Source organism: Triturus cristatus, chromosome 4_1, assembly GCF_964204655.1.
Source record: "Triturus cristatus chromosome 4_1, aTriCri1.1, whole genome shotgun sequence".
Taxonomy (NCBI): Eukaryota; Metazoa; Chordata; class Amphibia; order Caudata; family Salamandridae; genus Triturus; species Triturus cristatus.
Window position 1 is genome coordinate 1217020318 of NC_140585.1, and position 25624 is coordinate 1217045941.

Sequence of the window (25624 nt, forward strand, 5' to 3'; positions counted from 1 at the left end):
GGGCTTAATGACGATATCCCATGGACTGAGCTCTGACATTGACACTGTTGTGTGCATGTACTATGTGTAAACCGCTCTACACCAGCCTGAAGCAACATAACTGAATAATTAGTGTGTCACATTAGCGTTTAGGTGCACTGCTCAATTGAAAACATTAGCCTGCAACGGATGTGAACTTTCACACCTTTTACACCCGTGAGCAAGTTCACATATGCCCCCGCCCACATACCATCACCTCCTCGACCCGGGCAATCTTACAGGATGGGCAGACAATGTCACACCCATGTTTTGCCACTTTTTTGTGATCTGATCTTTGGCTCCTGGCTTTACATTTTGTAAACAAGGCCCGCATGCGCTAGTAACTAACACACACCACGCATGCGCCAAAAGCACCTCCTCACGCATGCTCAAGAGAACACTGGAAACATCTTAGTTCACCGCGCATGCGCAGCTCCGGCCTCTCATGACCTTCCGTGCCGTCAGAACCGGAAACAGGTACCTCCTTCAATCACGGGGCTCAGTCTTTAAATACAATGGGGAAGGCAAACAACATTCACCTTCGAGCAGGCGTCAGGACCGGGCAGGTTTCCAGTGCCGTCACCTGAGCAACCCGTGAGTATGATTCGAGGCTACCCAGATCACTACGTAAGCAAAATCTCCTGCTCTACAAACGGCTATGATGTAAGTTAAATCTAACGCCTCACTTTTGTTCTTTTTACCCTTTGGGTATTTCCTACTGTTATGCTTTCTTTCCAACTTACAGCCCTAGATGGTGTGGGCCTCCTACGCCGCTTTTTAAACTCAAGGAGCAACTCCAGCTCCTACTTTAGGTAAGATTACTCTAAATGCACCTTTCTGTGTTGTAACTACGATTCGAGTTGGACATACAACACACGTGCCTACTTGACTCTCCCAGTGGATGACACGCCGGGTGAGCCCGTTGCACAGCCAGGTTGGAGGTGTCTGGGCCCCGCGGGGTACAGCAGTTTACCTATCGAACCTCTAGCTGGGTTCTGTGACCGCCACCGGGGCCCGGGACCAACCACATCTTGACTAGCATGGGACCACACCCACGCCTCCTCGCTCCTATAGAAATCTGAGAATAGCCTGGGCTTCAGGGTGCCCGACATTATGACTGTCTCATTGTAAAAGTGTGATCTCTCAGGATCACTATGTACTTATGCGGACCGACAAGGCCAGTCCGCATATGTTTTTAACTTCTGCATTTCTCCTTCTTTTATCTTCCCTTTGATCTAGGTCTAAGTCAAAGGGGGCATAACATACCTCTCCCTGCAGACACCACCTGTTTAGGAGACACTAAACCCCCCCCCTTTATTGCCGAGTGGGAGGGCGATATTTTACCCCCCGCCACTACACATAGTCTGGGCACCTCTCCCCACACTATTCACCTCTACTGGTCCTGATGAAGCGCCCCGGATCTTTTTGACCACCACTAGGCGCGAAACATGTCGACCATTTGACCTGTACCTTTAGTTACTACTAAACACATCACGTTTTAATTAGTAACACTTTTGCCACGTATTTTAATGTACCAAGGGTACCTTCTTATTAAACTAGATTCCCTGGTAACCCTTAGGTATTTTTATTCCTGCACACACCACTAGCACCACTGACCTTGGTACTTCCCCTCCACATACCCGCATGCACCAAACGGCAGCGCTCTTAAAAGATCTCCGCTAAAGAGACCCTTCGGGGGACCCGTAGGGCATTGCACCGCCGGCCCGACGAGGAGCACCGCCCGATGATGAAGCATGACATCCCTCGGGATGTGTGAGGGCAACATGAGACACTCATGCTGTCTCCCCCCTTCCTAAGTACCCCACCCTAGACCTCTATCATATAGATCCTTCTCTTTACTTTCTCTCTGTTGAGGTACGGTCTGGGTTGATTTTCAATCAGACCGACCCTGGAACAGTGCCTTACAGTAATTACTCAATTGACTTTACGGAGCACAGGCACTGGACCACTAACTTGCTCCTGGTCCCCCCCCTCCCTCCTTTTTTGGATACACTATATTGGTATTTCTCCATGTCTGGTAGATTAAAGTCCCACCAGCAATCTTCAAAAGATGGAATATACCACCTGGGGATTAAACCCGATATAGTGTGTGGCCTCCACCCTCCCGCCACAAAGAATAAGGTCCCGATAGCAGAGCCGTTGTAAAGGCTGGGTTAAAGTATATAGGGGTGTAGGGTGAGGGGAATATGGCACACCCAATGGACCGGTTAACTTCTTCCCAGACTTTAAGGGTGGTCTTGGTCAGGGTACTGAGGTAAGTATTAAGTGGAGTGTCCAATTTTGGTTTCCACAGTCATCCCATATGTATCTACAAACCACGGCTCTGTCCATGTGTAACCAGTGTTTGTACGATTCTCTTACCTACCATTCAGCTATTACCCTCAGCTGCACCGCTTTATAGTATAGTGTAAAGTCAGGTAAGGCCAGACCACCAGCCTCTCTAGATAGTGTCAATTCTTTATAGAGAAGTCAAGCTCTAAAGTCTTGCCAAATAAAGCAAGTGATCAAGGACCGAAGAGCAGAGAAAAAATCCAGTTCTATATCAATGGGAAGTCCTCTAAAAAGGTATAAAAGCTTCAGTAAGACAGTCATCTTTACTGCATTAATGCATCCAGGCCATGATAGATATAGAGGGGGCCCAGCATTTGAGGTCGGCCGTAAGCTGTTTTAAGAGTGGGGGATAGTTTGCGCTATAGTGGTCGGCCACTCTAGGAGTGAGCTTGCTTACCAGATAAAGTAGCTCTTTCTTAGCTCAATTAAAGGGGTGGATCCCACTGTCGCTTCCATCTCGCTAGTAGAGAGGGTCAGGTTGACGAGGAAGGACTTGTGAAGAGTGATACGAAAACCCAATACCATCTCATAAGCTTTAAGCTCAGTTGCAGGGCAGTCAGAGAAGTTTGCGGTGAAATAAGGGACAGTAGAATGTCATCTGTGAACATGGAGATTTTGTGGTCTACCAAGCCAATTAAAATATCATGGCTGGATTGCACAGATCTAACTCTAGCTGCTAGGGGCTCAATATTAAGAGCAAATAAAAGCAGGGACAATGGACACCTCTGTCTCCTGCCACGTTTGAGGTTGAAAAGGGCAGAACCAGTCACATTTACTAGCACACATGACCGCAGGTGAGCATATTTGGGTTGGGTTGAGTTTATGTACGGAATACGTCGGTTGATTTTCCTTATATTCGTTATACACCTTTATTAACAGCACGGGCACGGTTGACACACTCATAATGATGGTGTCATTTATATTTCAATATTACTGTTGGGACTCACATACACCTTCTATTTGAATTGATTGTGCACCGAGTTGTTTTCACGCACACAGCCAGTAGGAGGTAGCTTAGTTTATTCTGATCATTTTGTCATATGTGGACTGCTGAGTAAAGCCACTTATTTCGTTTTTCCTCAGATTCATTAACATAATCCCTGATGAAGGTCCCCTCATGACCCGAAATGCATTGGGTTATATATACCAGTGGATGATTACACGACATTGTTATATGGATTACAAATGACATGACTGACATATTGATGCCATTAAAGTGAATAAAACTCTATAATTTGAAAAAATGGAGTGTTGAATGAACCATTCTATTTCATTGCTGTGAACTAGCAGATCTTTGTTAAGAAACCTTCGGGATTCTAATTAAGTGCGCCTGCCAGCTTGGAAGGACTTTCCCTCCTAGCAATTGTTATATGGATTACAAATGACATGACTGACATATTGATGCCATTAAAGTGAATAAAACTCTATAATTTGAAAAAATGGAGTGTTGAATGAACCATTCTATTTCATTGCTGTGAACTAGCAGATCTTTGTTAAGAAACCTTCGGGATTCTAATTAAGTGCGCCTGCCAGCTTGGAAGGACTTTCCCTCCTAGCAATCGTGTCATATTTGGGTTGAACCATCTCTATAAATCGTTACCCGAAGCCGAATTCATGTATCGTATAGAAGAGGAAGGGCCTGTCGACCCAATCGAAAGCGTATTGGTATCTAGTGTCAACAGCAGAGCCGAAATACGCTTTTAGTAACTTTTTCGACCAGGTGGACCCCCCTCCGCAGGTTGTCGTGTGTCTGGTGCCCCTTAATAAAACTGGATTTATAAGGGTAGATCACTTCTGGCATGATATCCTCCAACCTAGTAGCCAATATCTTTGTATATAGTTTAGCATCTAGATTCAACAATGCAATAGGTCGATAGGACACACAAAAATGGGGGTCCTTCCCAGGTTTCGGTATAAAGGAGACTAAGGCCTCACCCATCGTGTGTGTCACCGTAAGGAAGTGAACAATGCCACTACATAAAGCAGTCAAGTGATGTAACAGATCTGAAATAAAAGTCGAATAAAAGTGTACCATAAACCCATCGGGCCCAGGTGATTTATGGAGTCAAAAGGGCATCAGTGGCTGCCTAGACTTCTTCCTACCCTATGGGACCCTCCAAGAGCTCGTTTTAGTCATCTGTCACCCGGGAAAGCTTCACCCTTGCTAGATAAGCCAACTGCTCCTTTTCGTCTGTAGGTTCAGAGATGTATAATTGTTTATAAAAGTCTTGAAAAGCCCGGGCCTTGTCCTCCTCTGTAGTAAAGACCTTCCCGGAGTCTAGATGCAGTTGTCTAACGTATCCTTTTTCATGTCTGGCTCGAAGCTGGAGTGCCAGATGCGAGCCAACCTTATTCCCCTGTTGATATGTAGTTTTTTTTAAAGCGCAGTAAGGTCAGCTTGACTCTATTTGTGTATATGGCAGAAAGCCTGCCTCGTGTGCACAATATTTCATTGTAAGGCTAGAGTGGAGGAGGCCTTATGGTCTTGCTCTGTTAGCTGGAGTTCAGCCTCGAGTGTCAACCTATCTCGAGTCTGCTGCAGTGACAGGGTAGACATTAATGAGATACATTTTCCTCTACTAACCACTTTAAAAGCATCCCAGCAGTGGAGGGGTTAGTGTCTTCAGGATTATTCAATTTAAATTATCCCTGATGGCCTTACAAAGTTCATCTCAGAAGAGACAGTCACTTGTGAGAGGTATAGGAAAGAACCATCTGGACTTCAGGGTATGACACTTCATTATGATCTCCACTAGAATGTGGTCCGAAAGCAAAATAAGGTGAAATCTGTCCTCTGCAATTGTATGTTTAAGGACCGATTCATGAAAATGTAATCAAGCCAAGAGTATGGGCAGTGTGAGTGAGAGAAAAAAAGTATAATCTGGGGCTGTAGGGTGAGTGGTTCTCCGTGCATCTATAAAGCCTATGTGTGGGAGTGCTTGCTTCAGGGCATTAAAAAAGTTCCCAGTTTGAGTTCTGTGTGAGTGGGTGCTATCTAAGATGGGGTCCCAGGAAATGAATTCACCCATCAAGATAATCTCTCCCTCCACAAATCCACCCACTGTAGATAGCAAAGAGTAAATAAAATCAGCTTGCCCGTATTGGGCGCGTAGATCGAGGTCACTGTACATTTCCAACCCTTAATGCTGCCATTGACCATCACTATTCTTCCCTCATTTTCTGTCTTCCTGCCTGTCAATTGGAACTTTAGAGAAGAGTAAAAGTGGAGGAACACTCTATTATGTTTAATAGTGGCTGATGATATGTATATCAGGGGATATGCCTTGTGTCTTAGCCTATGTTCTTCACTACACTTAAGCTGTGTTTCTTGTAATGCCACTATATTGAGACTTCGGTCAAGTATTTATTTCCAGATTTTGTGTCACTTGGCCAGAGAGTTAAGACCTTTGACATTCCATGACAATGTAATTAACAACATGAAGTTGGTACATTAACGTTGGACTCTATAGCATAACATAAGTGGCAGTACAATCACAGCCCCTTTCCCACTGGTAATAACTGTCGTAGGCTCCCTTCACTGTCCCCTCCCGCTGTCCCCCCCCCCCACTTCGTACTGCATTGTACCCACTCACGCAACATAAACCAAAACAGCAAAACAATATTACCTGGGAACCTAGTTCCCCAACAAAGATTTAAACTCACTTCTGACATATTAGACTTAGGGCCTGACCACGAGATACTCCATCACTAATGTGACAGATATCCCGTCTGCTGTATTACAATACCAATATATTCTATGGAACTTGTAATACGGCTGATGGGATATCGGTCACGTTTGTGACAGAGTATCCTATCTGCCAAACTCATAATCAGGCCCATAGGAGTTTCAGTCAAATACCGCTATAATATTCTGTAAGATGCAAATGGTTTTTCAGGGTAGCCTGGCAACCTGATAGCACTTTGGGTATGCAGAGGAGTACCTGGAAGGTCAGAGTGCAAAGCTTTGCTCCAAGAATCCCAAAATCCCATTAGCCCGCCTGTAGCGACTGTTTCTCACAGGAATGTTTCTTACATGCTGGGCAAGGATTCAGAAACATGGGTGGCCTTTACAAAGGTCTCTGGTTAGGGACTGCATTCCTGTCGGGTGCTTCTCAGCTCAAGATCCACTATTCCCTGTGCAAGTCATGCATCACTGTGATTGCCATTGTCCTTTGGCAGAGCTGCTAGCAGGTTCGGTGAATGTTTACCCCATGTCCCCGTCAGATCCTTGGAGCTCAGAAAGTGGTAACCTCAATAAGGCTGCAGCCTCATCCCGCTTTACAAAGTGGTGAGACTTATTTTGGTAGTCTAAGAGAGGCCAAAGGGGTAGTCCATCTGTATATAATGTGGTCTCAGCGGATTCTATCTGTAACTGGTTTAAATTGTCCATCATCTTGTGTGTTTTGCTGTTCACCCTATGTGGGAAGGGTATGCCCAGACGTGGGTCCCGTGCTCACTACGCCACTGGAGTCAAGCTATCCTGGCTGATGACGGCTGATAGCCAGAAACCGGTCCTAGGATGCTTGATTCCGGTCCAGGGAAGACATGGCTTGGCAGTTCGGGCTGGACTGTTCCCATGAGGCACAGGGTCAAGACTGATTTGCATATGGCCATGTCTGAACTGGGGTGGTGTGGTGAGCAAAATAACGATGGATTAAACCCAGATCTGTGACTGGGGGTGAGTGTTTTGCCATTGTGCAACATTCCGTCCATCATCTTGTGTGTTTTGCTGTTCACCCTATGTGGGAAGGGTATGCCCAGACGTGGGTCCCATGCTCACTACGCCACTGGAGTCAAGCTATCCTGGCTGATGACGGCTGATAGCCAGAAACCGGTCCTAGGATGCTTGATTCCGGTCCAGGGAAGACATGGCTTGGCAGTTCGGGCTGGACTGTTCCCATGAGGCACAGGGTCAAGACTGATTTGCATATGGCCATGTCTGAACTGGGGTGGTGTGGTGAGCAAAATAACGATGGATTAAACCCAGATCTGTGACTGGGGGTGAGTGTTTTGCCATTGTGCAACATTCCGTCCATCATCTTGTGTGTTTTGCTGTTCACCCTATGTGGGAAGGGTATGCCCAGACGTGGGTCCCGTGCTCACTACGCCACTGGAGTCAAGCTATCCTGGCTGATGACGGCTGATAGCCAGAAACCGGTCCTAGGATTCCGGTCCAGGGAAGACATGGCTTGGCAGTTCGGGCTGGACTGTTCCCATGAGGCACAGGGTCAAGACTGATTTGCATATGGCCATGTCTGAACTGGGGTGGTGTGGTGAGCAAACTAACGATGGATTAAACCCAGATCTGTGACTGGGGGTGAGTGTTTTGCCATTGTGCAACATTCCGTCCATCATCTTGTGTGTTTTGCTGTTCACCCTATGTGGGAAGGGTATGCCCAGACGTGGGTCCCGTGCTCACTACGCCACTGGAGTCAAGCTATCCTGGCTGATGACGGCTGATAGCCAGAAACCGGTCCTAGGATGCTTGATTCCGGTCCAGGGAAGACATGGCTTGGCAGTTCGGGCTGGACTGTTCCCATGAGGCACAGGGTCAAGACTGATTTGCATATGGCCATGTCTGAACTGGGGTGGTGTGGTGAGCAAAATAACGATGGATTAAACCCAGATCTGTGACTGGGGGTGAGTGTTTTGCCATTGTGCAACATTCCGTCCATCATCTTGTGTGTTTTGCTGTTCACCCTATGTGGGAAGGGTATGCCCAGACGTGGGTCCCGTGCTCACTACGCCACTGGAGTCAAGCTATCCTGGCTGATGACGGCTGATAGCCAGAAACCGGTCCTAGGATGCTTGATTCCGGTCCAGGGAAGACATGGCTTGGCAGTTCGGGCTGGACTGTTCCCATGAGGCACAGGGTCAAGACTGATTTGCATATGGCCATGTCTGAACTGGGGTGGTGTGGTGAGCAAAATAACGATGGATTAAACCCAGATCTGTGACTGGGGGTGAGTGTTTTGCCATTGTGCAAAATTCCGTCCATCATCTTGTGTGTTTTGCTGTTCACCCTATGTGGGAAGGGTATGCCCAGACGTGGGTCCCGTGCTCACTACGCCACTGGAGTCAAGCTATCCTGGCTGATGACGGCTGATAGCCAGAAACCGGTCCTAGGATGCTTGATTCCGGTCCAGGGAAGACATGGCTTGGCAGTTCGGGCTGGACTGTTCCCATGAGGCACAGGGTCAAGACTGATTTGCATATGGCCATGTCTGAACTGGGGTGGTGTGGTGAGCAAAATAACGATGGATTAAACCCAGATCTGTGACTGGGGGTGAGTGTTTTGCCATTGTGCAACATTCCGTCCATCATCTTGTGTGTTTTGCTGTTCACCCTATGTGGGAAGGGTATGCCCAGACGTGGGTCCCGTGCTCACTACGCCACTGGAGTCAAGCTATCCTGGCTGATGACGGCTGATAGCCAGAAACCGGTCCTAGGATGCTTGATTCCGGTCCAGGGAAGACATGGCTTGGCAGTTCGGGCTGGACTGTTCCCATGAGGCACAGGGACAAGACTGATTTGCATATGGCCATGTCTGAACTGGGGTGGTGTGGTGAGCAAAATAACGATGGATTAAACCCAGATCTGTGACTGGGGGTGAGTGTTTTGCCATTGTGCAACATTCCGTCCATCATCTTGTGTGTTTTGCTGGTTTAAATTGTAGGCGTGGGTCAGTGTGGAAGGAGAAATGTCCCGAAAGAGTGAGCATGTTGCTCCTTTGAACGAAATTGAATCCAGTTTCATGGCGGCCTATAGGATTGATTATTTAACTTTGAAGGAATGCCGTTTTGCTAATACATCACTGGGCCTTCTTTCCCCTCCAATAGCTACTGGACCAACTCTGTGCACCTGACCTAGGCGCATCCCAGCATAGCTCTCCGCCAGGAGCTTGGATCACACGTCCAGTGCAAAAGCTTCCACGTCTGGACCGTCAACCCCTTCTTACAAATTACGAATCTGAATATTGTCTCACACCTCTAAAGGGTGGAGTGTTGTTGGGTCCGTAGCGCCCTCCACCATCCAACCTTCTCTTCCTGTCTCTGATATTTAGAATCGAGATCCAGGGCTTGGGTGCCTACCAAGTCCGCATCTTGTAAAGAAGAGGGCCTGGAGTTAATGTCAGTTTTGAAGTTTTTAAAGGAGGAGGCAAGACCTGCTTTCAGTTCCTCTCTAAGCTCTCTCTAAAATTCCTGAAGGGTGGAAAGGAGTTCTTCCTTAATTAAGGCCATTGTATCACCGCGGGTGGTGCTGCTGCGAGAGCCCCTTGCTTCAGCTGGACTGAAATAACTTTACACCCTGTTAGAGTACACTTTTTTCTGAGGCATAGAGACTGTAGTAAAGCGCGGTGTAGGGAGCACCAGGGGCCAAGCGCCGAGGACTACCTTTCTGGGAGCTGTGTAAAATAGTCTAGATCAATCCTCCTTCCTGTAAGTCAAGGATGTACAAGCCGTGCTGGAGTTGCAAACAGACCAGGCCTCTGTGTCAGGAGCCAGCTGTATTGGGCCAGAGTAACTAAACAGGGGTATATTGTCCCCCTGTCAGGGATGGCTGCCAAGTGGTCTTTTATCCTGCCCACAATGAGCACTGTGGAGTCCACCAGACAACAAAATGTTGAGGTCACATCTCTTTCCTGCCGCGACCCGCACTAGTTTTTCACAAGCTACAGGCTTTCGACATTCCAGAGTCTTTCATTAGCCGTCCTGCATAAAACAGAGGCTCTTAGAGCAGGAAAAAACTATCACTATAAATGAAGCTGCTCTCCTTAAGTGAATGATCTGCAGGAGCTCATTTCGCTCATCGCCTGGTCAACCACCACTCCTCTGCCACTGCTGTGTCCCCAAAGTTTCTAGGAACGTGCGCCATGTTGAAGTTAAAAAAATACAAAAAGAACAATTGATGGACAGATTGCAGAAAAATGTTATACAATCACCCTAATACAGAGATCCGGGCCTAAATCCATTGTTTTTTGCTCCCCTTGCCATTCCAGTTTGAATCCAGCCCTATGCAGTCTTTACCCTGCACCCAATGGGAGCAATCCAGACGAAATTGCCATTCCAGGTCCTCCCTGGACTGGAAACAAGCACCCTAGGACCGGTTTCTGGGTTTCACCCCTCATCAGGCAGGATAGCTTGACTCCAGTGGCATGGAGAGCACGGGACCCACGTCTGGGCATACCCGTCCTACTCGGGGTGACAAATGCTAAAAGAACAATTGATGGGCAAAATGCAGAACAATGTCATACATTCACCCCAGTACAGAGATCTGGGCCTAAATCCATAGTTTTTTTGCTCCTCTTGCCATTCCAGTTTGAATCCAGCCCTGTGCAATCAGTCTTGACCCTGCGTCCAATGGAAGCAGTCCAGCACGAACTGCCAGGCCAGGTCCTCCCTGGACTGGAAACAAGCACCCTAGGACCCATTTCGGGGTTTCACTCCTCATCAGCCAGAATAGCTTGACTCCAGTGGCATGGAGAGCACGGGACCCACGTCTGGGCATACCCGTCCTACTCGGGGTGACAAATGCTAAAAGAACAATTGATGGGCAAAATGCAGAACAATGTCATACATTCACCCCAGTACAGAGATCTGGGCCTAAATCCATAGTTTTTTTGCTCCTCTTGCCATTCCAGTTTGAATCCAGCCCTGTGCAATCAGTCTTGACCCTGCGTCCAATGGAAGCAGTCCAGCACGAACTGCCAGGCCAGGTCCTCCCTGGACTGGAAACAAGCACCCTAGGACCCATTTCGGGGTTTCACTCCTCATCAGCCAGAATAGCTTGATTCCAGTGGCATGGAGAGCACAGGAGCCACGTCTGGGCATAGTTAGGCAAATGTCCAAACAGTGGGCCACCGGACGCTACCCCCATTCAAATGCTTCTCACCATCTTCCTCCGGTGCCAGAGTCGCGGGCCCTCGCATCAAGCCTGACAGCCACCAACATTCACGTGGAATTCAAGCGATTTGGTGCCGATGGCCGTCACGCGTCTCGGCGTCACCGTCTGCCGCAGCTCACAAACTCATTCCACAGCCCCTGCTCTGAAGGAGGCAGCCCCTGCTGCACCCCGGTGTCCTCACCGCTCCCACATGCCTGGAAATGGTATGCTGTGGCCTTAGGTTCCAGGCATACCGGATCTAGTAAAAAAACTGAGGAGCCTCAGTGGATCACGTCTACAGGGCCATAAGGGTTGGCCACACCACTCCTATATATTTTTATTATGTATTTAAAGTGTTAAATGTGATGTAAATGGGCAGTTAAACATAATAACAATATTACAATCGTTTTCAAATGTAAAACTAGTCAATAAATATTTTAAAATATTTTAAAATAAAATAATGATTAGGTTTTTTTTATGGGCAATTGTTTTAACATTAAATAAAATGTATCTACAATTTCAAATAAATTAAATAATATAATGTATTTTAACATTATTTCCCATATGTTTTTTTTTAATCCCTACCGTCATTATTTTCTATGCAAGGGTGTTTCAGTAACAGTGATTGGCTATGTATGGTGCTGTAATTACTCCAGCTCAGAGCTGGATAACATTTACTACGGGTTTGGATTCGTTTTGGCTGTAGTAACTACAGAAGGGAAGTCTGTGAATAAAAATGGGCTTACTCTTTTGGTTGGGTGCATGTTCCTCCCTGAAATCCTCCCTCATCAACCCCTCGTTAACCCTCCCTTAACCATTCCCATTTAGCAATATGCATTCCGCATTTTCCAACTATTCCACTGTTCCTACCACATTTACTCCTAAAACGTAAGCATAAATGTGCAGAGATCTCTGCAGCCGATGCAGAAATCTCCACAAGTAGGTTTGTGAATAGCATTTTGTAGTATGTTAGTAGTACTACTGGTGTATTACTAATGTACTATAATATGCAGTTTGCGAATAGGTCCCTAAATAGAGAGCAGAAATCTCATCCATCTCTTCATGCCGGTCACCAAATACATAAGAAGGTATTTGGCCTTAGGAGAGACATGTTTCCCCCTCCGGTTATCTGCTCTACAGTGAGTTTCTGAAATACAACCTATACTACAATTTTTTCACAATTCCAGGCCAGTGTCAGAATTAACACTTTTGATTTCAAGTTCACCCAAAGTCTGCTACCCCAAAAGCCTCATCATTCTTACCAGCAAACTCTCGAGTGTAGGCATCATTGATGATCCCAATGACTGGTCACATTACATCATCACCATCACTCCATAACACTTTTGAATTTCTGGTTTCACTCATTTTGAAAAATATAAACTCTATCTTCTCTCCAACATCCTTACCTGAACCTGCTTCTTCCTGCATGGGCTGCAGCAGTCACCACAATAAATTCAGTCTGGGGCATGTCTTGTAGACTGGTACTCAGAGTCACTTAGAAACATAATTTGTAAATGAATGCGACACGGCTTCTAAATTGTGTGAAAGGTCTGAATTTACCAAGGCATACTGATCTTACTATTCTGCACTGGTTTATTTTGTTAGTCTGCATTTGTTTATTTTGGTATAAGGGGACCCTGTTTATTTGGATTTATACTTTTATATGATCTTGTGTGGTCTAATTTCTGCTGAATCTATATTGAGATACTGTGGCTATAAAAATACAAAATGAATAAAATGATGAAATTGACGCATATTAAAAAGTAATGTTTTACAAGCGACAATTTGTAACATTTTCTTTTAAAAAATTTCAGTCAAAAAATAGATTGCTTTTTTCACGAATTTTAAACAGACTTTAATCTATTTTGATGTCTCTGGTTGACTGACGTGGGTTTGACAAAGGAGTCTGAAGGCAAATTAAGTATTTTTACGTAACAACGGACTTATTTATGATAGATTTGTCGCAGAGCAGGTTGTGTTGCAAAATTAAAGGTAGAAAGACCTTCCAAAAATGTATCGAGAAACTAAAAGTATGTTTATTGGATAATTTGAAAAAAGCAATGACATATTTTGAATAACCATGTTAAAAGGCGCATGTTTTGTGGTTGATTATTTTCTCTGTTTGTCTGGGGGGGCTTCCAGAACTGAGCTTTAGTGGTCTAAGTATTCTCACTTACCGTGGTGTGTTCCACATACACAACAGCATCATGAACCGTCACAAAGACCTGTTGGGCGCTAAGGTGCTCCATGAGCCCGCTGCACTTCAGGGTTTTCAGGACACTGTCTGTAGGAGCAGAGAATGTTAGGCATGTTAAGCAAAGAGGTTACATATGATCAGCAAAGGGTTTGTTGCACCATTTATACATCTCACGCTGTATCCACAGCTGTAACATGCCTTCAGTTCTCTGGGTTGTCTTTGTGACAGAATAATGTTGAGCTGTAAGGTAAATCACCTTTTTTTGACAAAATGTCTTAAGAATAGCATGTGCGATAGTATGAAAGAGCTCCTCATTGAGTTGGAAGGTGAAAGGCCATCGATGTGCTGCAACTAATTAAAAAAAAAACACACAAAAGCCTGCATGACCTACAGCTCAAGTTTACAAGAAATTCAAAACCATAAAAGAGAAACCTGAAGTAGCAGGTGCTAAAAATCCCTAACAGCTGCACAGGTCAGGAAATGTAAAAGTCTGAAAAGGCTAGACCTGGGGGAGGAGGTCAAAAGCCCGTGAATACCCCCGTCTAGAATTAAAAGTTCCAAAACATCTTAGTTTACATTCAGTCTTAAACATTAAAGAATTCACACTAAAATCGAGAAATCAAAGGCCACGAAGATTACCAACTAGTTTCAAAAGGTTCACAGTCTCAATAGTCTAAACTGTAGTCAAGACTTCAAAGCGATCTAATTGAGAAAAACAAAAACCGTGTAGCGTCCAACCTAAATTTAGGTTATTCAATTGGTTTTGATCTCTTGGCTCTAGTTCGGATTCCAGTTGGAATTCTGATTTCTTGACTGTAGCCTGGGTTCTTCGAAGGCATTTTAACTCTTCACTCTAACCAAGTTTTATTAGAGATGTTGACCCATTCACAATAGCTTGGATTCTTAAGAGGCTTTTGGCATCCTCAGTACTGCTTTTCCCCTAATAAGCCGCTTCAAGTCAATATACTTCCTCTGGTTCTTTTATATGAAGGACAATAAACAAAAGTTTGTTTATGTCTTTGACACACCTCTGCATACTGCATCATATTACACTCTCAAGCGTTGTCTGCACTATAAAAGTGCCTAAATAAAATCATTGAACATTGGAGCTTTTTAATAACAATACACATCTTCTTACCGTTACACCCAGCTAAGTAAAGACGAATGCCAGCCTTATTGCATTCAATGCACATCTGAAAAAAAGAAGACACGGGCACTAATGAAAGTGGAAGTAGATGCCATTGGGACACCTTTAATCCTGAGGGAACATTATGTCCGAATTTTGAATTACCCAATTATTAAACTGATTCATAAATGTATAGGCCTTCCAAACCTTTTGAAATTCCAGATGCAAAGTTTGTTGTGTCTTTTTTGCTTAAAATATCCTAAGGAAGAGGTTACCCACTTCGTGCCAACAGTGTAGGTAGGGATTTTTTTTTTAAATTCCTTGTGGAGAAGGCATACCCCACCAGACAATGCAGAATCTTTTTAAATGCTTCAGTTCATACCTCCTTAGGGGAGCACAGGATTTTTGAATTTTCATATTGTCCTGCAGGGGAGGATAGGCCCCGGATGGGTGTTTGACATTCTTCCGTGCCCACTCTACTCCCACCACTGACATCAATTTCTTATGTCTAAGTATAGGTTACTCGAGGTGCTTGACATAATTGATACATTGTTATGTCTTTAGCAGGAGGGTGCTAGCAAAATGTAGCTTTAAAAAAAACAGACTAAACAGGGGTCCAGGACTTGAAGCCTGCGCAATAACATGCAGCTTGTTTAGCTTATTATACAGGACATTTCAGGTCTAAGGGGCACATGTACGACCATTTTTAGCTGTCGTAGACGGAGAATTAGGCCATTTGTGACTATTAAAATGACATGTGCAATGCATCAACCCTATTTAGCGAGTCGGGAACCTATTATCAACTCTCAAATAGAGTTTGCAAGTTGCTATTATGAAGGAGCGTGCCAAGGGCGTCCCTTCCTAATACCAAGTCGCAAGAACATGTACGATTGTTTCGCAATTGGAATGTGGTTGCAAAACAATGGCAGTTTACTGTCTACTTTAAGTAGGTGGTAACCAAGTCGCAAATGGGAAGTGGTCCGCAGGGGACCCCTTGCCCTTTGTGAATGGCAAGGAAAACGTTTTTTAAGAGCAGACAGTGGTCCCGTGAACCACTGCCACAGACCACCACCTAGTCTTAAAAAATGAAACAGAAACGATTCATTTTTCTTTTTGCAATGCAAGGAAAACGGGCTGCATTTAAAAAAAAAAAAAAAGTTGCTTTATTTAAAAGCAATCACAGAAATGGTGGTATGCTGTCTCCAGCAGGCCATCATTCCTGAGTTATTATCCATTTCCATTTGGGTTGCAATTTGCAACCTGCCTCGTGAATATATATATATATTTTTTTAGAGTTTTATATAGCACAAACTCGACCCGAAGATATCAGGTATCAGGGCACTTTACATAAGCACCAGTTTCGTTACAGATGGATACATTAATTTTTGTTAGGCGCAGGGAGATTAAGGGGCATATGTATCAAAATCTCCATTTGCGATTCTCAATTAGCGATTTTTTGAGAATCGCTATTTGAGAATTGCAAAACGGGATGCAACTGAAAAATCGCACAAATTTTGCGATTTCTTAAAATTCCTTAATTGCGATTAACAAATTGCGAAATCGCAATTAAGGAATACCTTCCCATTCATTCCTATGGGCCAGGAGGCCCATAGCAATGAATGGGAAGTCTTTCTCAAATTGCAAATCGCAATTTGCTAATCGCAAATTGAGAATAATTTCAAAGGTGCAAGGGTGTCATGATGACACCCTGATGCACCCCTGAAATTAGCATGTGTGCGCATATGGCGCACATACATACCCTAAGGGCATGTATGTGCGCCACATGGCACTTTGAAAAATGCCAAAAAGTGCATTTTTCAAAGAAATCGCAAATTACCACCAACTTGAAGTTGTTGGTAATTTGCGATTTCTTAAGGAGAAATCGCACAACTTGGGTGCGTGTTACATAGCATTTAAGGAATCGCAATTTGCGATTTCTTAAATGCTTACGCAAACTTAAGAAATCGCTAAATTAGCGATTCCTTAAGATTGCGATGCTGAAATGCCTCATACATCTCATTTTGCGATTTTGTATTCGCAAACGCTGTTTTTTTGCGATTCGCAGCGTTTGCGAATACAAAATCGTTTGATACATATGCCCCTAAGTGATTTGCCCAGAATCACAGGATGTTGAGCGTCCCTGCTGAGACACGATCCAGGTTCCCCAGCTTCGAGGTCGACCGCTCTAGCCGTCAGGCTACATCCTCTCCCCTATTGATGAGTATTGAATATTGATGAAGCAGTTCCAATGTGACCCCATTGGGAATTCTTAATGTGTCTGAGACACATTAGTACATTTCATTATGCGAGTCTCTAATTATGAGTCGCAGTTAGAGTTTCGCAAAATGAAATGGTCCTAGATGTGACCCCAAGTGCCAGATGTACAAAAAAGCCAGTTTGCGATTTCCTAATTGCGAATTCACAATTGGGAAATCACAAACACCCATGTACAAATGTGTCTTATACACATTTTGCGATTTCCAGTGAGTCTCAAATAAACCAACCTCATTAATATTCATGAGGTATGTCTCGCTTTGCGACCCATTGGGAATGGCCGGCACTCACAGGGATGGTGGCTTGTTCGAGTCAGCAGACCACCATCTCTGTGATTGCTTTTTAAATAAAGCAATTTTTTTATAATACAGCCCATTTTCCTTAAAGGAAAATGGGATGCATTTGAAACATAAAAATGAAAAGTTTCCTTTTCATTTTTTAAGAGTAAGCAGTGATCCGTGAAACCATTGCCTGCTCTTAAAAAAATGTTGGCGCACACACTCACAAAGGGGAAGGGGTACCTTAAAGTTGGTGGTAATTGTGAATGTTTTGCGACCGCATTCCCAGTCGCAAAACATTCCTACATACCAGTGCGACTAACTATTAGGAAGGAACGCCCTTAACACATCACTCCCTAATAGCAACTCACAAACCCTATTCTGTGAGTGAGTAATAGGTTACCAACTCGCAAAGTAGGGTTGGTACGTGCCAAAAAGCATTTTACCAGTCGCAAACGGCTGGAGCTGAAAAATGCTGCGTACCTCTGGCACTAAATGTCTTAAAATGCAGATGGTTGTTAACATGGAGAAAATGTTAGCTGAATCGGGGAAAAATATGAATATATGATCACATCGGTGGCACTTGAAACAGGGACATGTCCCAACAGGAGAATGATACCTGTGAAAGGCCAGCTAGTATTGGGTAAAAGCATTTGCACGTCAGGGCAATTTCTCAACAGTCAAATACTTCTGAAATTCAACAGGACAGTCAAGTTCCATAAATGATACCTAGCCTTAATTTTGAAACAGTTTTCTTTTTCTTTTCAGAATCAGTATATTACTATACTCCAGTGAGTGGCCTCAAAGAACCATATGGCATTGAAAATTATCTAGTGAACCATTGCAGACTTTCTTATTCACTGGAAATTCTAGTGGTTTAATGCTCTATAAATATCATCATAATACCTGAATAAATAGCCTGGCGCCATCCACGTCTATAAAGATGATGCCGCTGCAGTTGACAATGACAGATTTGATGTGTTCGGGTCCTGGATTAGGATAGAATCAGAATTAAGTAGGTCTTAACATTCTATTTTATCATGACCAAACCAGTCAGGACTAGTCCAGGAATAAGATCAATCTGAGGGACCACAACTCCATAAAAAATGCATTAACTGTGTGGTGAGAACTGTACATGGGTCAGAGGGAACACCCGTCTTGTTTGGTGCCATCTTGTCTATGCGGGAGGGAACATTTGCCCCATAAGACCACTCCCTTCGATTCACAAAGCTTTATCTTTGAGGAGTTATATCTTAAAATTATAAGGTTTGACTGACTCCTGAATATTTAGGAGTGAAACATACTTACTCACGGAAAAAGTTTTGTCAATCTGACGTCAGTGTTTACATGGAGAAACCCATGTTTATCTGGGTGAAAATGCATGGCTTATTCAATTTATGACCCTTTGGACAACATGTACCCCAGGTACTGAACTTCAAGTGGCCTGGCAAACCATTAGCATGTGTATATCCTTCTTTTTATTTTAGTTCTCTCATGTACCAAGCCCTTTCAATTTTACTAAAATCTGTCTGTCTGTCTGTCTGTCTGTCTGTCTGTCTGTCTGTCTGTCTGTCTGTCTGTCTGTCTGTCTGTCTGTCTGTCTGTCCGTCCGTCCGTCCGTCCGTCCGTCCGTCCGTCCGTCCGTCCGTCCGTCCGTCCGTCCGTCTATCTATCTATCTATCTATCTATCTATCTATCTATCTATCTATCTATCTATCTATCTATCTATCTATCTATCTATCTATCTATCTATCTATCTATCCATCTATCTATAAGCAAATATATATTTATATCTATATATATATATATATATAATTTAATTTGGGGCTGATAACTTGACTAACCTGTACTGATTGCTTGCATTTTCTTTAAGTTCCAGAAGTATTTTACTATTTATATATCGGCCGATATTATAGTAACTACTGAGCTACTATGATTTCTAAACTTGCTCCCTTTCTCTTATATATATTTTTATATTTACTACCAAGCACCTTTCACTCTTTTTAGTAGTTTTAAATTAAAGCACATTTTGCACAACAATATTAATACTAATTAAGACAAAAAAACAAAAAAAGAATAATTCAGTTAAAAATTACAAAAATCTCAGTGTGGAGGGCCGTACCGGATATCATTTTACAGTGGGCTACCTGATCTGTCTTTTCTTAATCTTTCCAGTTTATGACCATTAATCGTAGGGAACTATTGCTCCCAATATGTCAATTGTAACCAATCCATAGTGGTCATAACAGACAGAACGAATTTTATGATTGTACTTGTAATAAATTGTGTAGTATTATTTAGTCTTTTACTCAGAATTTTATACATTTGTGTGATTTTAATGTATTTATATATATTTATATATTTATACATGATTTTATCTTGGTCATTGTGACACAGGAAATGTTTTTATAAATTTATAGACTACTCTATTAATTTATGTATTTATACATTTATTTCAATCAATGAAATATGATCTGTTTAAACATGACACAGTGAACACAAACATAATCATAAATGCAAGTTTATGACGATTGATATTTAAATCTATATTAGTTGATATGAGAATATCTATATTACTAGGAAAGAACTAATAAGGAAAAGACAAACTGACAAGATAAACCAAACATACTGTGAATAAAGTTTCTTTGTTTTTTATTTAAAAAAACTGTTGAAACACACGATGCCCTTCCCCCTTTAAAAGTGCAACACAATTGGTGGTTCAGCGTCATGTGATCAAGTCCCCAAGCAGGGACGAAACGCGTAATGGCTGCTGTGTTGTGGATGTTACCCAAAGGACAATAAAAACTATCGGTATCAAAGGATTGTGGTCCGTGCTCTTTTTCCGTGGCTGGTGGCAGAATCGCGGAGTGGAAGAGTGCTCGAGGATATATATATATATATATATATATATATATATATATATATATATATATATATATATATATATATATATATATATAATTCACTTAAAAAAACCATAGGTTTCACACATGTTATAGTTAGATGGACATTTCACTCGTAAAAAACCAATGAAATTCCCCCGTTATAGTTAGTTCAGATAACTGTAACTCGCGCGCCCGCAATCCACTGCTCATGACGTCACATATTACATCATTCATGACATGGTCAGTGGCATCACTCATGACATCACTGATGACATCATCCTTGTGATAGAGTGGCGGTCGCGCGAGTTATAGTTATCTGAACTAACTATAACGGGGGAATTTCATTGGTTTTTTACGAGTGAAATATCCACCTAACTATAACATGTGTGAAACCTATGGTTTTTTAAGTGAATTTGCAAGTTTTTTTAAATGCTAATTCCTAACTATAACGTGTGTGAAACCTATGGTTTTTTCAGTGAATTTGTACGGTTTTTTAAATGCTAATTTATTTATGTATTATTATTTTTTTTATATATTTATTTTACAAGAAACTACGTATTAAAATTTTTTTTTTTTTGGTTTTCACGGTGCGCGCATCCCCGCGATTTAAAAAAAAAAAATTTTTTTTTTTGGGGGTTTTTTACCGTGCGCGCACCCCCGCGATTTAAAAAAAAAAAATGTTTTTCTGCCTTCGGGGTCCTTCAGGGACCCCCTGACAAAGGCTAGGGGGTCAGGAACTCTCTACCCTGCCCCCTTTTCACGTTCGCCACCTTCCTTTTTCACTCTCGCACTGAAAACAAACAAAATGGCGGCCGACACTTCCTGATTTCGACCGATTCGAACGTTGACTAACATGTAACCACCAATCAGAATTACGCTCGCGCATGTTAGGGTGCTCGCACGGTGCGCGCACCCTGCGCGCGTATAGATATTGATATGCTTTTAAATGCTATTTTTTCAGGAAATACTGAACAGATTTACACCAGACCTGCAAAAGGCACTTCCTTGACCTTATGGCTACCTCTCTGCCAAATTTCAAGTAATTCTGTTCAGCCGTTCGGGCTGTAGCTGTGTCTAAAGGTCCTATGGGAAAATGCATGGGGAAAACGCGTTTTGGGACCCCCCTTTTTTCTCGGCCCCTACTTGACGAATCACCCCGAGACTTTCAGGGTAGGAGCTGAACGGAGCGCCCCATTAGTTTTGAAAATTTCGCGAGGATTCGTCAACCGGCGCAAAAGTTATTCAAAATAGAATTTTCAGATTTCCTATGGAAACACGATCCTAACTATAACTATCTACTGGCGACCGCCAGTAGATAATATATATATATATATATATATATACATATATATATGAAGAACGTTTTCCTAACTATAGCACTGTAACTATGGTTTCACCTTTGTTTTTTTCATTATAATTATATATATCTATTTCTTTTTTCTATAAAAACCAAACTTAAACTACACGAACATTACAAATTCTAAAGTTATAGTTCTACCTTAAAATTATAATTTACGCACCAATTTACATTACTATAACATTATTTATTCTTTCTATACAAACCAAACTAAACTACACAAAAATGAACATTTCTAAACTGATACTTATACCTTTAATTTATTTTTATGAATGAAATTCAAATTGGTATAACTTGCGCACCTCCATACACAGTGTATTGAACTTAGTAGCCACACTACTTTAACTTTAACACACGCATTCTCCGTGAACTGCTTATACCTTTTTATATTATATCATTTATACCATCTAAAAGTATGGCATTTACAACACTTATGACATCACAAATCACATTATTTGTGAGAACATAGTACATGGTAGAGTGGCGACTTATAGTTAATGAACCTTGAAAGTACCAATGTAATACAAAAATGATTAAAAAAATTATGCCACTGCACTCTACGTCATTGCACTCTACACCACTGCACTCTACTCTGCACCACTGTACGCCCCTGCACTGTACATCACTATACTCTGCACAACTGCACTCTACGACATTGTACTGTGCACCATTGTGCCTCACTGCGCTATGTGCCACTCTAGTCTGCACCACTGTACTCAGCGCCACAGCACTCTATGCCATTGCACTCTACATCACTGAGCTTTACTGTGCACCACTGTAAACCATTGCACTCTATACCGCTTTACTCTACTCCTCACCATTCTACACTACGCTACTGCACTCTATGCCGCTGTACTCTACTCTGCACCACTCTACTCTACACCACTGCCTTCTATGCCACTGTACTGTACTCCACTGTCCTGTGCGCCAATGCCTTCTGCGCCACTCTACTCTGCACCACTATACTGTATGCCACTGACTCTACGCCACCGCACTGTGCGCCACTCTGCTGTGCACCACTGTACTCTGCACCACTGTATTCCATGCCACTCGACTGTACGCCACACTACGCCACTGCACACTACTCTGCACCAGTCAACACCATTGCACTCTACACCACTATACTCTAGTCTGCACCACTCTATGGAACTGCACTCTACGCCACTCTACTCTGCGGCACTCTAGTCTACGCCACTGCATTCTATGCACTGTTCACCACTCTGCACATCTCTACTCTATGCACCTGCACTGCACATCACTGCACTGTACTCTGCACCACTCTACACCACTTGGTGAAGCGATGTGGCTGACCTCGTGGACTCTCGGTGACCTCCTCCTGGCGAGTTGTTCCCTCGGTGGACCCGGGGGTCAGCAAAACGTTGAACCGGGCCGGTACAGTCAGTGCCTGCTAATGCAGGGATGTGGCTCTTCCACCCCAAGGGAGCTCTTTGCTGGTTTTGAGATGCTGGCCAGTCCTTCAAGGGTTTGAAGAGGTTGTGCAGCTTTTGGACAAGTTAGTCTCTAAGATTGTCGAGGGGCAAGCAGCCTGGCAGGGTTTGGTGCCAATCTTTGGTGCAGGTCATCTGTTCTTGTTCTGTCTGTCTTTCTTTGTCCTTCCTCAGTTCCCTGTAGTCAAAGCTGAGTTCATGGTGTCAGGGGGCCACCTAAATACTGAATTTAGGAATGCTAAGGGGAGTGTAAGGTAGTTACCAATGAGCGCTGGCTACCCCTGGGGAGCCTACACCTCCTATATGACCACTTCCTGTGGAAAGTGGGCATAAACCTGACCAGAGTTCCTAGTTCCACTCAAATCAAGATTGTGGAACCCTTCTTTCGTTGTCCACTCAGGTAGCCCACCTTAGGGATGTGACTAGCCCAAGAGTGAACACACCTTCTGAACAGCTAATCCCCCTGCCTGTCCTGGTGCCAAATGGGCCTCAGGGCAGAGGGTGGCATCTCCCAGGTCTGGGGTAAGCCGGGGTCGCATATCAAAGGCTGTAGAGGCTTTTAATCCTCTGGCTTTGATATGCCAAATCACTAGCTATCCTGCTGAAGAAGTGGGATCACCATATGGCGGAGCAGGCATTGTTCCTAACCTCTGCGAGTGTGGGCTCTCACCTACAGGGGGTCAGAAACTTGTCTGTGGTGGCAGGCTGGGTGATACCAGTCAGCCAGCACACTAAAGGACTAGTAGGTATCAAGGATCACCTCTAAGGTGCCTTGTGGGTGCATGTCGCAATAAGTCTGATACTGGCAACATTACAGATTTATTAAGACAAGGAGTTTGATATCAAACCCCTTTATTTTCAGGGAAGCCATTATGTAGCTGGGTAACTTATATTCACCAGTGCTCAGTATATATGTTTAAGATGGCTTCCTGAACACTTGCAATGTTGTGGCAATGGAACCAGACATCACAGGGGCATATCTACCCATACAGATATGTCCTCACATATAACACACCCTTCCTTAGGGGTCTAAGGCCTGCTGTAAGGATGACTTACATATAGTATATGTAGTATGCATGGGCATGGCACACAAGGAGTATGTGAGATTCAGGGTCTGGCAGTATCACCGCACACAACACGTTGCTTCCTTCAAGCTCAAGAGGCGGGGTAACAGCCGGGTCCCGTTTTTGTCACCTGGAAATGCTGTCAGGGCAGACTGCGATTTTCAGAATTAAGACGTTGCAGCCATACTCCAACTAAACAACTCCATCCGGAACAGCGGTGATTCAGAGCCTAGTGGACGGGCATGAGCATTGATTTGCTGCAGCGCACACATACAACACGTCAGTAGTTGGCAAAAGGAGGTAGAAGCTAGGATTTAGTTTAAATTTCTCTGCCTACTTTTCAAAGGCAGATTTGGATTTGTTCTATGGCTTAAAAGCAGCTTTACATCACCCACAAAGCGATACATAGAACAGGACCACTCTTCAGCCGGAATAAAATCACAAAATACAATTAACCCCTTTGCTGTTTAGGCTTTCCCCCCCCCCCCCCCCCCCCCCCCCCTCTGTGCTAAGCCTTTTTTTGGCTACTTCGGGTAGTTTGCGCTTGGGCCCCTGTAACTTTTTGACCATATAAGGTATCCACGCCAAATTTGTGTCCTTTTTTCCCAACATCATGGGGATTCTAAAGGTACCCAGGGTTTGTGGATTCCCCTGGTGGGGACCCAAAAATTAGCCAAAATACAGCTACATTTTTTTTTGGGGGGGGGGAATGGGAAAAAAGGGCTCCAGATGAAAGCATCTGTGTTTTTTTCCCTGCAACTGGTATCTACAAAGGATTTGTGGGGCTGAAATCACAGTTTTCCCAGCTTTTAGGGACAAGCAGACTTTTGTCAGAAAACCAAAATATATTACTCAGTTTTGGCATTTTTCTGCGACATAGCCTTTTTTTGCTATTTTGTGTGCTTTCAACCTCCTTCCAGTTAATGGTAGAATTGGGTATGAAAGCAATGATAGATCCTGAAAAGCTATACATTTTAGAAAAGTAGACAACATTCTGAATTCAGCAAAGGGTCATTTGTGTAGATCCTTCAAGGTTTCTTCATAGAAACTAACAGTTAAATATAGGAAAAATTGAAAATTAGTTGAAAAAAACAGCCATTTGTGCCAACGTTTTCACCTGTAACTTCTTCTAATTGTGACAGCTGTTTGAAAGCAATATACCGTTACATCCGCTAGACCTTTCTGGTTGTGGAGATATATAGGACTTGTAGGTTCACCAAGAACCCGACGAACTCAGAGACAATAACAGAGCAGCGTCTTGCAATGGTTTTTCATTATGTTCCGGGTATATAGCAATTAATTTGGGAAAATATATACATGGAAAAATCGGTATGAAAGACACCTATGTATTTCTGAAATTGGAACAAAATATAGAGTTTAGAAACAGCAGATATTTGCACATTTCCGAAATTGTGAGTACCCATACTAACATGAGACTTATAGGTCATTTTTCAAAATGACTTCTTTTTAACACATTGTCTTTCATTTGGAAGGCAGAAATGCATCAAAAGTCAATAGGTGATAACAGTTGCTCTACAATTCTGTGTTACCCTAAGTCTCCCAATAAAAATGGTACCTCACTTGTGTGGGTAGGCCTAGTTCCTGTGACAGGAAACGGCCCAAAACACAACGTGAACACACTTTATTTTTACAGTGAAAACTGACCCTTTTTTTGCAAAGTGCCTAGCTGTAGATTTTGAACTCTAGATCTGTCCGCACCTAGGGAAACCTAGCAAACCTAT

At 43.4% G+C, this 25624-nt stretch overlaps 1 protein-coding gene across 2 annotated transcripts in view; it reads right to left on the reverse strand.

Annotated features, from left to right (window-relative positions):
• Positions 1-25624, reverse strand: part of LOC146856433 (solute carrier family 26 member 10-like) — a 335814-nt gene that overhangs the window by 18958 nt on the left and 291232 nt on the right. Inside the window, exons 15-17 of one of the 2 annotated variants that reach the window (XM_085654581.1) lie at positions 18035-18117; positions 14589-14643; positions 13431-13537 (exon numbers count right to left, since the gene is read on the reverse strand). The exons of the other annotated variant lie outside the window; for it this stretch is intronic. Of the exons in view, the coding sequence (XP_085510707.1) occupies positions 13431-13537; positions 14589-14643; positions 18035-18117 (245 nt within the window). The remainder of the gene's footprint in view (positions 1-13430; positions 13538-14588; positions 14644-18034; positions 18118-25624) is intronic. 2 annotated transcript variants of the gene reach the window in all.